Source organism: Corvus cornix, chromosome 5 (genome assembly GCF_000738735.6).
Source record: "Corvus cornix cornix isolate S_Up_H32 chromosome 5, ASM73873v5, whole genome shotgun sequence".
In the NCBI taxonomy this organism is placed as follows: domain Eukaryota; kingdom Metazoa; phylum Chordata; class Aves; order Passeriformes; family Corvidae; genus Corvus; species Corvus cornix.
This window is the reverse complement of record NC_046335.1, coordinates 7,704,567-7,718,631: the sequence shown is the minus strand read 5'-3', so window position 1 is coordinate 7,718,631 and position 14,065 is coordinate 7,704,567. Positions and strand designations below refer to the sequence as shown.

Sequence of the window (14,065 nt, the reverse complement as noted above, 5' to 3'; positions counted from 1 at the left end):
GCCTTAGGAAGAGGAGAGGCCCACACTCAACCACTGCTCCTAAGGGAGCAGAGATTGTGGCAATGTTTTTCTAAGTCCTCTTCAATTCCCTCATCAGTCCTACCCAACTGAGTCACCCCTAGAGCTCCTTGGGCAGCAGCAGCCACAGCTGAAAGGGGACATGAAGCCAAGACTCCACTGGCCCACAGTGATGGCAGCAGCTGACAGACTGAACCCTCATGCAGCTCTAAACAAGATCCATCATTTTCCTCCCATGGCTTTGGTTCTGAGCACAGGTATCACCACCGGCCTTTTCAACATTAAGAAACACAAATGTTTCTATTTTATTGCTACATGAGTCACACAACAGTTTCAGTCAATCTGAACTTCGCATTTCCACAAGAGACTTCTCAAACAATGTAAACCTGTTCATGGCTAGTAACAGAAGTGTCATTAATCCAAAAGAAAGGGATAACACACCTAAACTGTCCTTCATTTCAGCCCCAAACGAAACACTAGCTCAGTTTTCAAATTCTACACATGCTAAAGATGTTGACAGGGAAGCAAACAGAAATAAAACACCTTATTTTAGTTCTCTGTAAATTTACAGGAATCAGTTGAACAAAAAAATAAGAGTCGCCACTCAGAGTAGGTGCAAGTTCTTTCATGTAGATCAACACATGCAAGGAACTTGAATAAAGGATTAAACAGGGATTGTGCACACAGTTAAATATACATGGTAGAGCCAGAGTTTAGCTGTGAAAAAGCTACGTTTATAAACGCATTCCTGAAACAAGTGCTTCTATCATATTCCAGGAGCAGGACTGAATCTTCTGAACAGTGGCTACAGTAAATCTTTATCACATGTTTGCAGCACCAGCCACTACACTGGACTTAATTACTATTAAAAATTAATTGCTTACAGTGCAAAGAAACACAGCATAAAATAGCATATGTAGGCCACAATTCCAAGCTATCTACTTGAATATATGACAACCAAGACATGATCAATCCCACCATAACAAAGCAGCATCAGAACTTCAATATCCAACCATATCTTTCAGATTCATGTAAACTGGAGGGGATCTGATATAGCTTCATATTATTACAAATCAGACAAAGCCCACAGATGAGCACACCTTAGCAAGGAGAGCTTTGTAACAAGGGTAGCAAAGTACATGAAACAGCCTTTGAAAGTAAGCACATTCCCTCTAAATTTACTCTAAGCACGTAAATTAAGAATGCTTCTCTATTTTTTCCCTTCTCCTCCCACTGCCATGGATCTGGAAGCTATGACAGGGAGATGATGTCTTCAAATTTATTTCATTGTTGACCCCTAGTTATTCCTCTGGTGGGTAACAATGTTACAGCTTTCCTCATCAGGATGAGTATCAATGGAGAACAGAACAAAGCCATGGAAAGTAGGCCAACATTAAAAAAAGCCAGAGAGTAATTTTGTTAGTCCAAAGCTGGAGTCATAACTCAAGAGTACGTCCTAGTGACCACTTTACAGTTTCAGCACTTCATCTGCCACCAACTCCCTGCTGTTCTGAATTCTCCAGATTCCTTGGCAAGCTGAAGATTCACAGAGTACCAAATCTTGAAAATCCATCCTAATGACTTAGGGACAAACAAATTATCACTGATAGCAAGCTTATTATTTTTATTTAAGCCAAGCTTATTTTGTTTACCTTATATTTGCAGTGATCTGGGAGTAGATATGAGCAGCTTGACAAGCTCTGGTGACATGCAGCGGTTTGCACTTCTGCCTGAGCCCTGGGACAATTAACGTTCTGACAGCCCTCAGTCCAAGTCCAGGACACACAGTGTTAGATAAAGGGAACCTGAATTCTGGAAATTAACCTCTGAAGAATTGCCACCAGCTGGGTTTGGGCAACCACTTTACCTTCACCTCTTCCAGAACAAGAGATGTGTGGTTTATAGCTTGGTAGTCACAACCCTGAAGTTATCACAGCTGAACAGCAAACATCAGAAGGCACTGCAGGAGTACTAAATATTTGACAACCTACACCTTACATGTTTGTGCAAGTCTAAGCACTTCATTTTCCCTACTTCCCTCCCTTCCTCACTTTCTGATAGGAGAAAGCACCAATACGTGTAGATGAATCATGGAAAAATACTCTATTCTACAAAGGTATCCAACAGCCAAACACAACACTAAAATATTCTGGGCCTACATATAAACGTAGGATTTAAACAACAGTTTATAACCAACACAGGGGTGCTATCAGGTCATTGTGGCGTGCAAAAACCAGTCATTACTGAGGGGCAGCACATGGATATACCTGCCCTTCACAGTCCAAGTAAGCACAGTCTGACTTTTAGACTTTGCTGATTACATGTAGGCAGTTACAGTAAAAATTCCGTGTTGTGACACAAGGAAAATCATGTCACTGTACCATAAGTCAGACCTATTAAAACCACCTTTTTTAATGGTGTAAGAGAAAGGAACAGTAACTGAAACTATTAAGCAGTAGCACAGGTTACCAGACCAGTGCTGTTAAAATTGTTCTCAGTCAATAGGAAGAACACTAAATAGAATCAAAAATTGCACATCCTAAAAAACTTCTACTTCAGTAGATTAATTGAAGATCAATAATTAAGCTCTTTAAATATTTCTCAACTTAACTGCTTAAAGCACGTGTCAATCAAGTCTTCCAAGTATGAAGAAGTTCCCTAATTAGATCTTAAGTTGTCCAGCTGGAATCTAGGACCTATTACACTAAAAGTGTAGATTCTGTCTTAAAGTAGACTGTTGACCTTTACAATGCTATAAACAGAATCATACATATTCAGAAAAAAAAAAAAGGAAAAAGGAAATAACTCTATTTGATGTTTTAGTTAACTGTTAGCTCACACAAAAATTCTCTCCAATTTGCATGAAGGGGTAAGGAAAGCTAGCTCTACCCAAAAGCAAGCATTTTTCTACCTACCATAGGATATTGCATCAGTATTAGTATTTACTACTCAATAAGAGTCTGAAAATGTAAAATTTATCCAGTCTGAATGTTATATGCTTGAAGTTATTCAAGCTGGTATGTTCATAGTAGTAGAAAGCACTGGAGAGACTAGAGACACAGTGAACTCTGTGGAACTAGAAGAGGCACTGCAAGAATAATTTAAATGTCACAATAATCAAATAGTAACATACTAAACAAAGCCCACCAGAGCACATCCTGCTGGGAGCAAGATATATATAATCAGGACTTCCAAGACCAAAGCAGGATGTAAACAGATTGCAGTTTGTGTACTAATACTCCAGCCTTATCTCAGATTTAAAAAAATAAACCAAATAAAAAAACCCAAAAAACAAAAAACCAACAACAACAAAAAAACCAACAAAAAAACCCAAGCAAGTTCAGAGAATGAGCACCACTGCATCTGTCCAAGGGGCATATAACTGGTTACTCAAGGACTATTAGGCTGTTTCTTAGCAACCTCTGCAAGCTCTAATCAAGTAAGCCTAAGATTCTCATTTAGCCTTGAAATGCCTTGTCCCTTCCATCTAATGTAGCTTTCTATTGAGGAGCAAACAGTCATTGCAACCACAGATAAAATCCAGGCTTACTACATGTTTCAGCTCAGAGTTCTTGTTATCAGAAGATCCTCATGTTAAATATGCTTTTTACACTTTATTTAGCATCTGAAACAGTAATAATAAATATTTAATTTTTCTCCTTTATATACAAATTAAAGGCTAGCTATAACTATAAAGAAAACCCTTGGGAATGGTTTAACAAATGAGAGTAAGGTATAACTAAACTCTTAAACAACATTTTATAACTGTAAATCATTCCCTAAATATAATTACAAGAAAAATGGTTAATATCAAAAGCAGCAGTAGAGATATTTCAGGCAAATAGCAAGCATTTCTCTTAGAGCTGAATGGTATTTAAATCTTTGGTGATGCTGAAATGTGTCTGCTATGTTGCACACATTGGATTTCTAAAATTAACTATCTTCAAGCAAAATCTGGCCATCAAACCAGAAAAAAGAAGGCAAAAGCACTGGAGTAATCAAAAAATAAACTCATCTGTTCACTCCTAGCCTAGCATCATTCCTTGCCCGTAGTATCCATGGGCACATGACAGACTCTGCTGAAGACAGTGCTCAAATCATTTACGTAGAGTATTTTTTCCTGTACAGTAAGCAAAGGCACTAGAGACTGTGGTTAAATCAGGGATGGCCACCCCTCCCTGACTCAAGGTGATCTACACCAGAGCCCTCTCACTGTTCTCCTCAGCTCTCTCCCTCCCAGCAGGTCTCCCTGGGTGCACACAGGGGAAGGAGCAGCTCTAAGGGAGCCCCACCACCCCACGGGAAGCAGAAGGTCAGCGCTGCCCAACGTGAACGGGCAAAGATGCTCTCAGCTACCCACACTGGTTCATCCCCCAGCCCTGGGAGAAGAGGCAGGGTGGGGGTGGTCAGGCTACACCTCCACCTCCTGCTCCTGTGAGTGCTGAGCAGCTCCAAAGCACTGAATGGACACAGCACACGACTGCCAGCAGTCACCTCTGACCGGAGATTGACCCGTTTTAGACACCCACTAACCAAAGCCAGAGCAGATTTCTAGCAAAAAGCCCATCAAAGGTTTATCACAGCACAGAAGAGGGAGGGAATGGTGGAGTCACTGCCAAGGAACAGTAGCAACTATCCTTCAGGTAGGCAAATGGATAAACATCAAGGAGCCAGATACACTGCCAAGACACCCTTACTCCTCACTCCTTGAAGCAGCCTCTCTGCTTCCAAACTGATGCTCTCCAGCTCCTTCCAGATCAGAGGATTACTGCAGCTAGAACTGGAGAGGAACAAGGGAAAGCAAATGGGTGGGCTGGCAGAAAAGGCAGGGTCACTTTCTAGTCTCTTCACCAGGTTGAGCAGCTCTGAAACAGAGCAGGCAACACAAGCAGGACCCACACAGAGTTGACAAAACACTGGGCTTGTTTTCAGAAGAGCAGGGAGGGAAGCTTTCTGGCACACAATAACCTAAAGCTCCTGCAGATGACTAAGTATTTGATATGATCATAGCTGCTTTATGAACTTAGGGTAGTTTTTAAAGTATGTTCATAGCATGTATTTCAGAGCCAACACAAAGCAACACCTAGAGGAAAAACAAGAGGAGGAGTCAGACTACACAAAAAAAGATGAATTCCTCTCATCTCACCTACACGCAGTAACTCGAAGGCATTGCTCGACAGAGGGGCCAGACAACCACTAGCCCACAGGGGACAATACAAAAGTAATTTTCAAAGCTTAAAATCAAAATCACGATTTACCTTACACATCTGTCTCAAATCTCCTTCTCATACAAGAAAAACTTTGTGGCAAAAATACCTATCAACCCCAAATACACTAAAAATTTACTACATAAGTTTTGGCTTTTTTTACATCCAGAAAATGTAGTTATTTCACATCATTTACTGTTTGACTAAAGCTTAATTTTTTGCAGTTTTTGTGACGAAAAACAGTGAACCCAAATAGCTCTCAAAGCAAGCTGCATTTGCACAAGAAATACAAGCAGTAGCCTCAAACACAGAAGGCAGCTTCTGCCACACAAAGCTCCTCAGCATCTACACTAACACTTGAACCTCACAGGATCACTCAAGCCACCTAAAATACAGTGGGAACACAGCCTAATTAGCCCAAATATCAGAAGTCTGATATAACACAACCAATTATAGTTTTACCCCAACTACATCCAAGATAATCCTGATTGTTTAAGGTTAAAGCTACAAGTGGTCATGTCTCCAGCAAACCTTTCCTATGCAGATTTTTAAACTGAGAAAATAGCATTTGGAACATCTTTAAACAGCCCAGGGACAGTGCTACAAAGACACCACTGCACTGCAGTGAATCAAACATGCTCTGCTTCTCCAGCTCACATCCTCTCGTGTAAGAGTAATCCTGACTACTTTAATACCTATTCCATTTTCAGTCAAGGATTTAATGCCCACACCAGCTGTGTGGCTAGGAGTGTAGCATTTCATAGATAGGCTGGCTGGAGCACCTTCTGGAATAAAGATTAGAAAGCTGACAAAAGGTGTACAAGCACACTCTCAGCGGCTGGGAGATGAGGGACTTCATCTGCAAGTTTTGACTTCAGCCTCAGTGTTTCCAATAAATAAGCACATGTTTATTTAAGGAAGCTTTCAAGGAGTATAAATAGAAGTGTTCTTTACTATCTGACCATCTCTGTGACATTCAAAAAACTCCCAGAACTTTATACCTTAAAGTTTAAATAGTTAGCAGAATACTGTCCTTTGAGGCATATTTATTTCAAAGAATAAGAAATTCTAGATTTAGTGACATGAATGCATGAAAGATTAAGAGTGCAAAGAGCACTTCTGCTTAAAATTAGAAGACAGATTTCCTATAGTTACATGAAACTTAAGTCTTTAGACTTTCTATTCTGGGCAAGCTGCAAATAGTTGCTGGCACACACAGCATGCCAATAATAAATCCCTTTTTCAAAGAGTGGTTCTGAAGTGGTCACCATTAAGGCCTTGGTTCTTTTTTAGAGGTGACACCTGCAGCTGCTATTGAAATCAACTGGAGTTGTCACTACCCAGCATTGCTGAAGTCACTTTCTAAAACATCACCCCATTTTCTTCTTTTAAGAAAGAGCAAAACAAAACCTGAAAACTACCCTTTGCGTTTGTGTCACTTGAGAGCAAAGGGACATAACTTTTATAATAAACCATTTCCTCAACCTTTTTTTTCTGATCAAAAAGGCTGCAAGACAAATACAGTACTGAGCAGGTGAAAACAAATTCCATAATCTACCTCCCCAAAACTGAGGAAACATGGATCCATGTTTTCTACTTCACAGTGTATTTGTCCATGAATTGGACAATAAGAAATATTTTGGCATGGCAGCTCCACAGGAGTCCTAGAGTCTGCTGACAAGCCCATCAGGCAGAGGTAGTAAGCATGCACCAAGTTCAGGTGGGGGAAAAAAATAGTCAAGTATAGTCAGCCAAGCCTTCCACCTGGGGGAAAAAAGGCTACTGGTAAATAAGACATTAAACATTTATTAGATCATCAATATGCAGCTATCAACTACATTATTTTTTCCGTGCTGATTTCCTGTGCTAATGAGGTGTGATGCATGTACATTATGGTCCATCACTACCAGATGAATTTACATTCTGGCATAAGGTCTTGCTCTCACTTCTTATTCCCTGCTTGGAACTGTGCTTTTGCAAGCACTTTCCTTGAGAAGGAGTTTCAATGGAGCAAAGAACAACTAATTACAGGTAAAGCTTGCTGTGTCTCCCTTGAGGTTTCATTTGTCAAATTGTAATCTTTTTCACGAGAAAAACCATACCTACTGTTCCTCTAGTACAGCCATGCACAAGTACCTTTTCCAGTGCTAAATGCCCTAATTTTAACCTGCCTAATTTAAGCATATCTGTCCCGATGGGGTGTCATCCAAGATGACAGGATGCATGTTTACTCTATCAGGGAGCAGAGAGTAATCTAATCCAGGATATTTTCATTACAAAGCCTCAAGATCCTGATCAGAGAGCAGTGATGGCTGTGTTGAGACAGGAGGTAGACCAACTGTGGATCTATCAGCCAAACAAAAATAGACAAGAGCATTTCCTACAGCCAGGCTATCTAGTTCCCTAGAGGCACAAGGATCCCAGATAATAAGCTGGAACAGCAGACGTCTTCCAGGGCCCAACAACCTTCATTTCTCAAATTAAAAGGACTGGGAGAGCTTGACGCAGATTCCCAAAGTTAAGCAGACATGTGAAAGTGCCAAGCAGAATGCTGTACCCATTAATAAAAGCTGTAAGGTCAAGTATTCCTGCTCAGGATTTGGCAGGGTAGGGGATGGGTTGCTTTCTAAGAAATTTAACATTTACTGCTGTAGCCAAGCTATCCTCTTAACAGCTTTAAATTTTTGATGGTTCACACTCCTATGTATGTTTTAAATCAAAACTGAACCCCTCCAGGCATTTGGATGAGGCTCACGCATGGACTGCATATGGATGAAACTCACACAGAGCCTGGACATTAAAATTACACACATTTTTTATCTACTTGGACATTAACATTACTTCAGAAGTTTAGAGAGAGGTGCTACAATCACACTCTAAATAGGAAAAAACCTTAAGGCACCCTTTACCCAAGCAATTTACAAGGGCTGCCTGAACCTCTACCACCTCTCCGTCAGATTGGTTACACAGACTCCTAGCTAAGCACCAAGGAAAGGAAAGGAGAAAATGCTTGTTTCTGCTTCTTATCTCCAAGGCCCTGAACTCTGAAGTTCACCTGGGGAGTTCAGAGCATACCGTACCCATGGGTGCACTGCACTGCCTGTCAGTCACACCAGGATCTCAAAAACAGAGGGGCTGAGAGGAGCTAATGATGCATACTGTAATACACGATTTCAACATCCACAACTAGTCAGAACAATTCCTTTATATGACTAATTAACTGAAGTAACGGATGCCATAACCAATATTTACGGTACAGGAAAAACTCTGAATTCCCTGAGGGAAAGAACAGGGTGGAGGGAAAAACCACACACAACTCCATTTCATGCCATCTTGCAAAGGAGTACAAGAAATGGTTCCACATAACCCATCCTGCAGAACGACTAACTTTAAAACACCCTCGTCAGAAGCAACCTTCAATTAACCCCAAATCTAAAATTCTGCCAATGGCTATTGATAAATATTAATGTGCCAGGTATTTCTGAAGCTTCAGTGTCTGAACAAACAGCTTTGTGCTAGGAAAAAAATAAAAATGCTCAAGACTAACAAGCCAAAACTGTAACTGATCAGAATCAATTCTTCAAAGCTACTTGAATTCTTCTGACTTCTTTGTTTTAAAGTTGCACATAAATTTTAATTGCATCATTTGTTTGTTAACAATCTCAAAAAAGCATTAAGCTTCAAGTTTTACAGCAGGAGGCAAAGAAAAAAATGTGAGGTAGGTGGGTGAAGAAGACAGCTGTATTGTTCTAGCTGTTCCTCAGCCTCTCCCACTGCCAGATTTCTGTGGATGATGTATCCCAAGGTAGCAATTTTAAGAACTTTCTGGCACTATCCCAAGCTCCCTCTTGAAAATCAGAGATCAGACTAATGATATCAAAAAAAAAAAAAAAAAAAAAAGACAGGAAATAGGAATAAACTGGATAACTGACACTGTTTCAAACACTGGAAGTTGCTGAACTCTGGTACTGCAGCTTTACAGCAGAGACACTTGTCCAAACTGAAAAATTTTGCCTCATAAAATTAAAAAGGACAATCAGCAAAACAAAACAAATCACTGTCCAAGAAATTACTTGCTTTACAGCTACTGCTAGCTTGGGACACTGTGGTATCACACAGACTTCAAGAACATCCCCCCCAAGCAATTTATACATTACTACATTAGTCTTTAAGTGAGGAAGTTATCATTCAGATGAGGTTCACCAAGAAGTCTGCATATACTCATGCTGGTTTTCATTACTGTGAGGCTTAAAAATTCAAGCTAGAACTACTGAAATAGACCCCTTTGCTCACTGCCAACACCAAAGCAAATTTGTTTCCTAAGTGAAGGACAAAATTTCCAATTTTCTTTACTCTTGCTCCTTCCCACGATATTAAAGAAACAGTAACTTCATTACTGTTGTACAGCAAAAATAAAAGTCATATGAAAAGACTATGTCCATATTGTTGTTTCTCGTTTGCAAACTCAAATAGAGAAAGAACACTATTTGAGAATAATTTTGAAATTACCCCAGGGAGTTGAAACATAACCCAGAAACTCAATCTACTTCAGAAACCCCTTGTGATAAACTAGCACTACAATTAAGCTTCTCCTTGCAAAGTCTACCCAGCTTTTGCACAGCTCCAACAAAGATGCCACGTTCCCCATCAACAGACTGAACACACAGAGCTCAAGACCTAACTGCAACATACAGGAGGGGCTTCTTTCCAAAGGTGCATTCACAGACTGTTTTAAGTAAAGCTACTCCACAGCTTATTTTTAGAAACCAGGGTGGGCTGGGAGAGTATTCAGTAAAGCATCCAAAAATCAACTAACCACCCACTAGACTGCAGTGGCACTGTTTAAATAAAATTACAGCCTGCTTTGCAACAACTGCAGGAAAAAACGGTGGGGAAAAAAAATACCCCAAGTATTTCAATTCCCTTAAAATGCTGGAGGCAATGGTACAAGAAACAGCAGCAGACAGGGCAGTGTGGGCTGGGGACACTGCATTAATTCACCTGCAAGAGGCAGGTCAAACAGGCCTTACTTAGGACTGGGTGAGTGCAGAACAACAATATCCGGCAGCTGCAAGGTAAGAATGTGCTTATTCCAACAGAGAAAAATTCAAAGAAGGCTGGGCTTAGGGACCTGCAGCACAAGGATTATCAAACTCTCCTCGTGTTTCAAGTAGCAATACTAGAAACTGGCAAAATAAAAGTGTGAGTTAAGTTACCTTTACTTCCTCATGCAGATAACATATAAAGTTTGAGGTGCTAATGTTACTGAAATCTCCTACTGAAGAGTTTACAATTTCATCAAGTCTGTATTAAATGGCCAATAAAGAGGAGAAAGAATCTGAATTTTCTCTTTGATCTTATAACATAAGAACACAGTTCTAAATACCCTGGGTTTATGGTATCGACTATACCCGTTAACAGGAACATTTCCAAGTTCAAGAGGGCACAGAACCAAAAGCCATCAAAACACCCCAACCCAGCAACCAGAACTTAAGTGCCTCTGCATGGAAAAATGTATCTGTTGTACCTTTTTTATTTTTAAACGTTTAACTGCAGCAAACTCAGTCCTTAATTTGAGGGGCATGAACATCAGCTTGGAGGGTCCCTGGTAGCAGAGAAAGTTAAATGATTTATGTAGACTGGCTTCTTTTAGCTTGAAATGCAAATAAAGCATTTTTGTCCATGCCCATTCCTAGCAGGCATTCTTCAAGTAACTGAGACCCCTTGAGCTACAGCCTGAGAGGTCAGCAAGGGCCATTTCATCTGTTGGTCACCAGGTGCCAAATGCAATGCGCAGGTACCCAGGCTTCCGATACACATCTCCCCACCGAGCCGGGGCACTGCACCATCCCCATTCCTCAGCACCTCGCAGCTTGGCAGCTTCCACCCCGTGGCCCACTTGGAAGGGCTGAGGGCAACAGCTGTAAAACTCCCTGCAGGATCCTACCTGCCTGCAGCCGGGCAGGGAGCCCAGCCTCCCTTCCCTCCCTCCCACCGCTCCCCAGCGCCGGGCACTGTCCACGTCCAGCACCCCCAAAAGCAGGAGGAAGCATTCAGTCTCCAAGGACAAGCACTTGCACTGGCCTGCAGCCCCCGCTGATGCCCCATCCCTGGAAGTGTTCCAAGCCAGGCTGGATGGGGCTCTGAGCAGCCGGGGCCAGTGGAAGGCGTCCCTGCGCACAGCAGCGGGGCTGGAACGAGATGGTCTTTAAGGTCCCTTCCAACCCAGACCGTTCTGTGTGCGCCGCACAAGGCGGCGGGGACTGAGGCAACACCGCGCTGCGGGGGCGAGCCACTGCAGCCCCCGAGACGCGGAGCGGAGGGCACAGCGGGGGCGGCCGCGGGTCCCGCACGCACCGACACACAAAACGCCGGCACGCAGCCGGGGTGCGCGGGGTCAAGGCCGGGGCTCGGGGCCGGCTGCTCCCCGCCGAGCCAAAGCTGCTGGAGGGGGCAGCTCCGGCTCCATCCCCGGCGGTGCGGGACGCGGGGCGGGTCCGCGACGCGGGAGCGGCGGGAGCGGCGGGAGCGCGCGCCCGGCCCAGGTGCGGGGGCCCCGCCCCGCGCAGGTGTTGGGACCCCCCGGCGCGCGCGCCCCGCCCCGCCCCGCCCCCGCCCTGCGCGAGCCGCGGCACGCGCCCCGGCCCGCGCGCTGCGCCCGCCGCCAGCGCCCCCTGCCGGGGGCAGCCCCGCGCCGCGGCCGCGCCGTCGGGCTCCGCTGCGCGGGCGGGGAGAGAGAGAGAGAGAGAGAGAGAGAGAGAAAAGGGTGTTCTCCCCGTTATTGTGATTTTCCTGCTTTCAGCCTCTCGCGGTCCGGCCACTGCCGGCCGCGGCCCCTCACCCAGCCAGCCTGCAGCCGGCTCCCGCAGCACCCACCGCCTGCGGTGGCCCCCGCCGCGCAGCCGCCTCCGCTCCCCGCGCCGCCGGCCGTGCCCCGCAGCCCCGGGAAGCGGCGGCCGCGCCCAAGGCAGCGCCCCGGCAGCTGGCCCCGCTCAATAACGGGGAAGCGGGAGCAGCACCGACGGGAGCGGGCGCGGGGGGGAACAGCACACAAAAAAAGGGTGATAACGAGAGCGCGATTAACAACCTACCGGCCACGCGAACTGGAAGGGAATAACAATCCTGCCCGTCTCGGGGGTTCTGCCTTGGTGGGAGTATTTGTTGCTGTTTAAATAGAAAATATTTCCACCGAGAACGGGGGTAGATCCGAATCCGTAGTTGCAGGGTCCGACCGGGGTGATCTTGGCCTGATATTCCTTGAGGCAGACTTTCACGTAAGTGTCGCACTCGTCCCGGGAGCAGTCCAGGTTCTCGGGGCTTTTCGTGCCATCGCAGCATTCCCCATTGAACAACTCGCCGTTTACATTCCGCACCGAGTTAAGCTGCAGCTCGAAATAGCCCGTGGACCGGGACACCTAAAAATAAAAACCGAAGGGGAAACAACCTCGTTACTACCGCGGCCGGGGGCAGCGCGGGGCTGCGGGTCCCCGGCTCCCCACGACAACTTTCGCCGACTGCGGGTTTAACCCCGCCGCGGCAATATATATCGTGTACATATTCATACACATATGTACAGAGTGTTATAGCTATAAATATGAACAAGAAACGAGCAAGGTGCAAAGGAAGCGGGGAGAAGGGAAAAGGCAGCCGCGGCGCCCCACGGCCGGAGCGCAGCCCCCCGCGCCCCGTCCCTACCTGCACGCAGGAGGCGAGGAGCAGCGCCAGGCCGAGCGCGGCGGCGCGGGGGGCCCGGCTCGGCCGGCCGGCGCCCCGCATGCCTCCTGCTCCCACTGCTGCTCCGCGCCGCCGCCTCAGAGGAGCCCGCCGAGCCCACCGGCCACGGACCGGCGGCCGCTCGCGGCATGGGCGGTGGGGGAGCCGCCCGCAGCGCGCCGGGGGGCGCAGGGCATGGGCTGCCGGCGGGGCCGCCCGGAGCGCTCCGCCGCCGCTCCCCTCCCGCGGGCTCCGCTCGCCCTCTGTGCGCCTCGGCTCCGCGGACACCCAACAAGTAGGTGCCGGAGTGACAGCTTCATTACCCATTCGCCGCCGCGGCCGCTGCCTTCATATTAATGAGGGGGACGGCCCGGCCCCGCGGCCGGCGGGTGGGGCCAGCGCCGCTCCCGCCGCGGCTCTTAAAGGGCGGCGGGCGGCTCTCGCTCCGCCCTGCCCGCAGCGGGGTCTGCCAGCCCCAGGTGGTGGAGGGGGATGAGAGATGCGGGACTCCCGCAGGCGCGGAGGAGTGCGGATGGGGGACACGCACCCGTGTATTGATAGGTGTGGGGTAGACACCCAACCCGCGGTGTCGGAGGAATAGCCACGGGATGTGTGCGGAGGAGGAGGGTGTAGGGTGCACCTCTGCTTGCGAGGGAGCAGGGGGTGTGTGCGCCCACGAAGATGTGGAACTGCCCAGGGAGTGTGCAGACATGCATGGAAGAGTACGAGCAGCCAGGGAATGCTCGGGGTGGGAGTACCCCAATAACGCAGGAGTTGGCACTGCTGTGCAGGAGTGCTGGGGGGGAATCACCTACAGCTGTGCAGGAGTGCTCAGGGTGGGAACGCCGACAGATGTAAAGCAGTGCTCAAGTAAAGATCGCCTACAGCTGTGGGGTAGTATTCAGGGGGGATCACCTACAGCTGCGGAGGAACAGTATGCACTCAGTGGCGGAGGGCGGCCCCGGTTGGCCGTGCCTGCAGTCGTGTAAGTGCAAGGTGTGTGCAGATGTAGCCATGGAGGAGAACAGAGCATGGGATCGTCCATGGTAGTGAAAGAACATGCGTGGTGTGTGTGCCCACAGTTGTGGAGGCGTGCGTGGAGTGGATGCACCCGTGGTTCCAGAGGA

At 46.4% G+C, this 14,065-nt stretch overlaps 1 protein-coding gene across 2 annotated transcripts in view; it reads right to left on the bottom strand.

Moving 5' to 3' along the window:
- The window catches only part of JAG2 (jagged canonical Notch ligand 2), a 69,943-nt gene extending 56,663 nt beyond the window's left edge, over positions 1–13,280 (bottom strand). Inside the window, exons 1-2 of one of the 2 annotated variants that reach the window (XM_039552693.1) lie at positions 12,921–13,280; positions 12,317–12,640 (exon numbers count right to left, since the gene is read on the bottom strand). In XM_039552693.1, the coding sequence (XP_039408627.1) occupies positions 12,317–12,640; positions 12,921–13,265 (669 nt within the window). In that variant the 5' untranslated portion in view covers positions 13,266–13,280. The remainder of the gene's footprint in view (positions 1–12,316; positions 12,641–12,920) is intronic. The other variant, XM_039552694.1, reaches the window with a different exon arrangement.
- Positions 13,281–14,065: the final 785 nt, after the last annotated feature.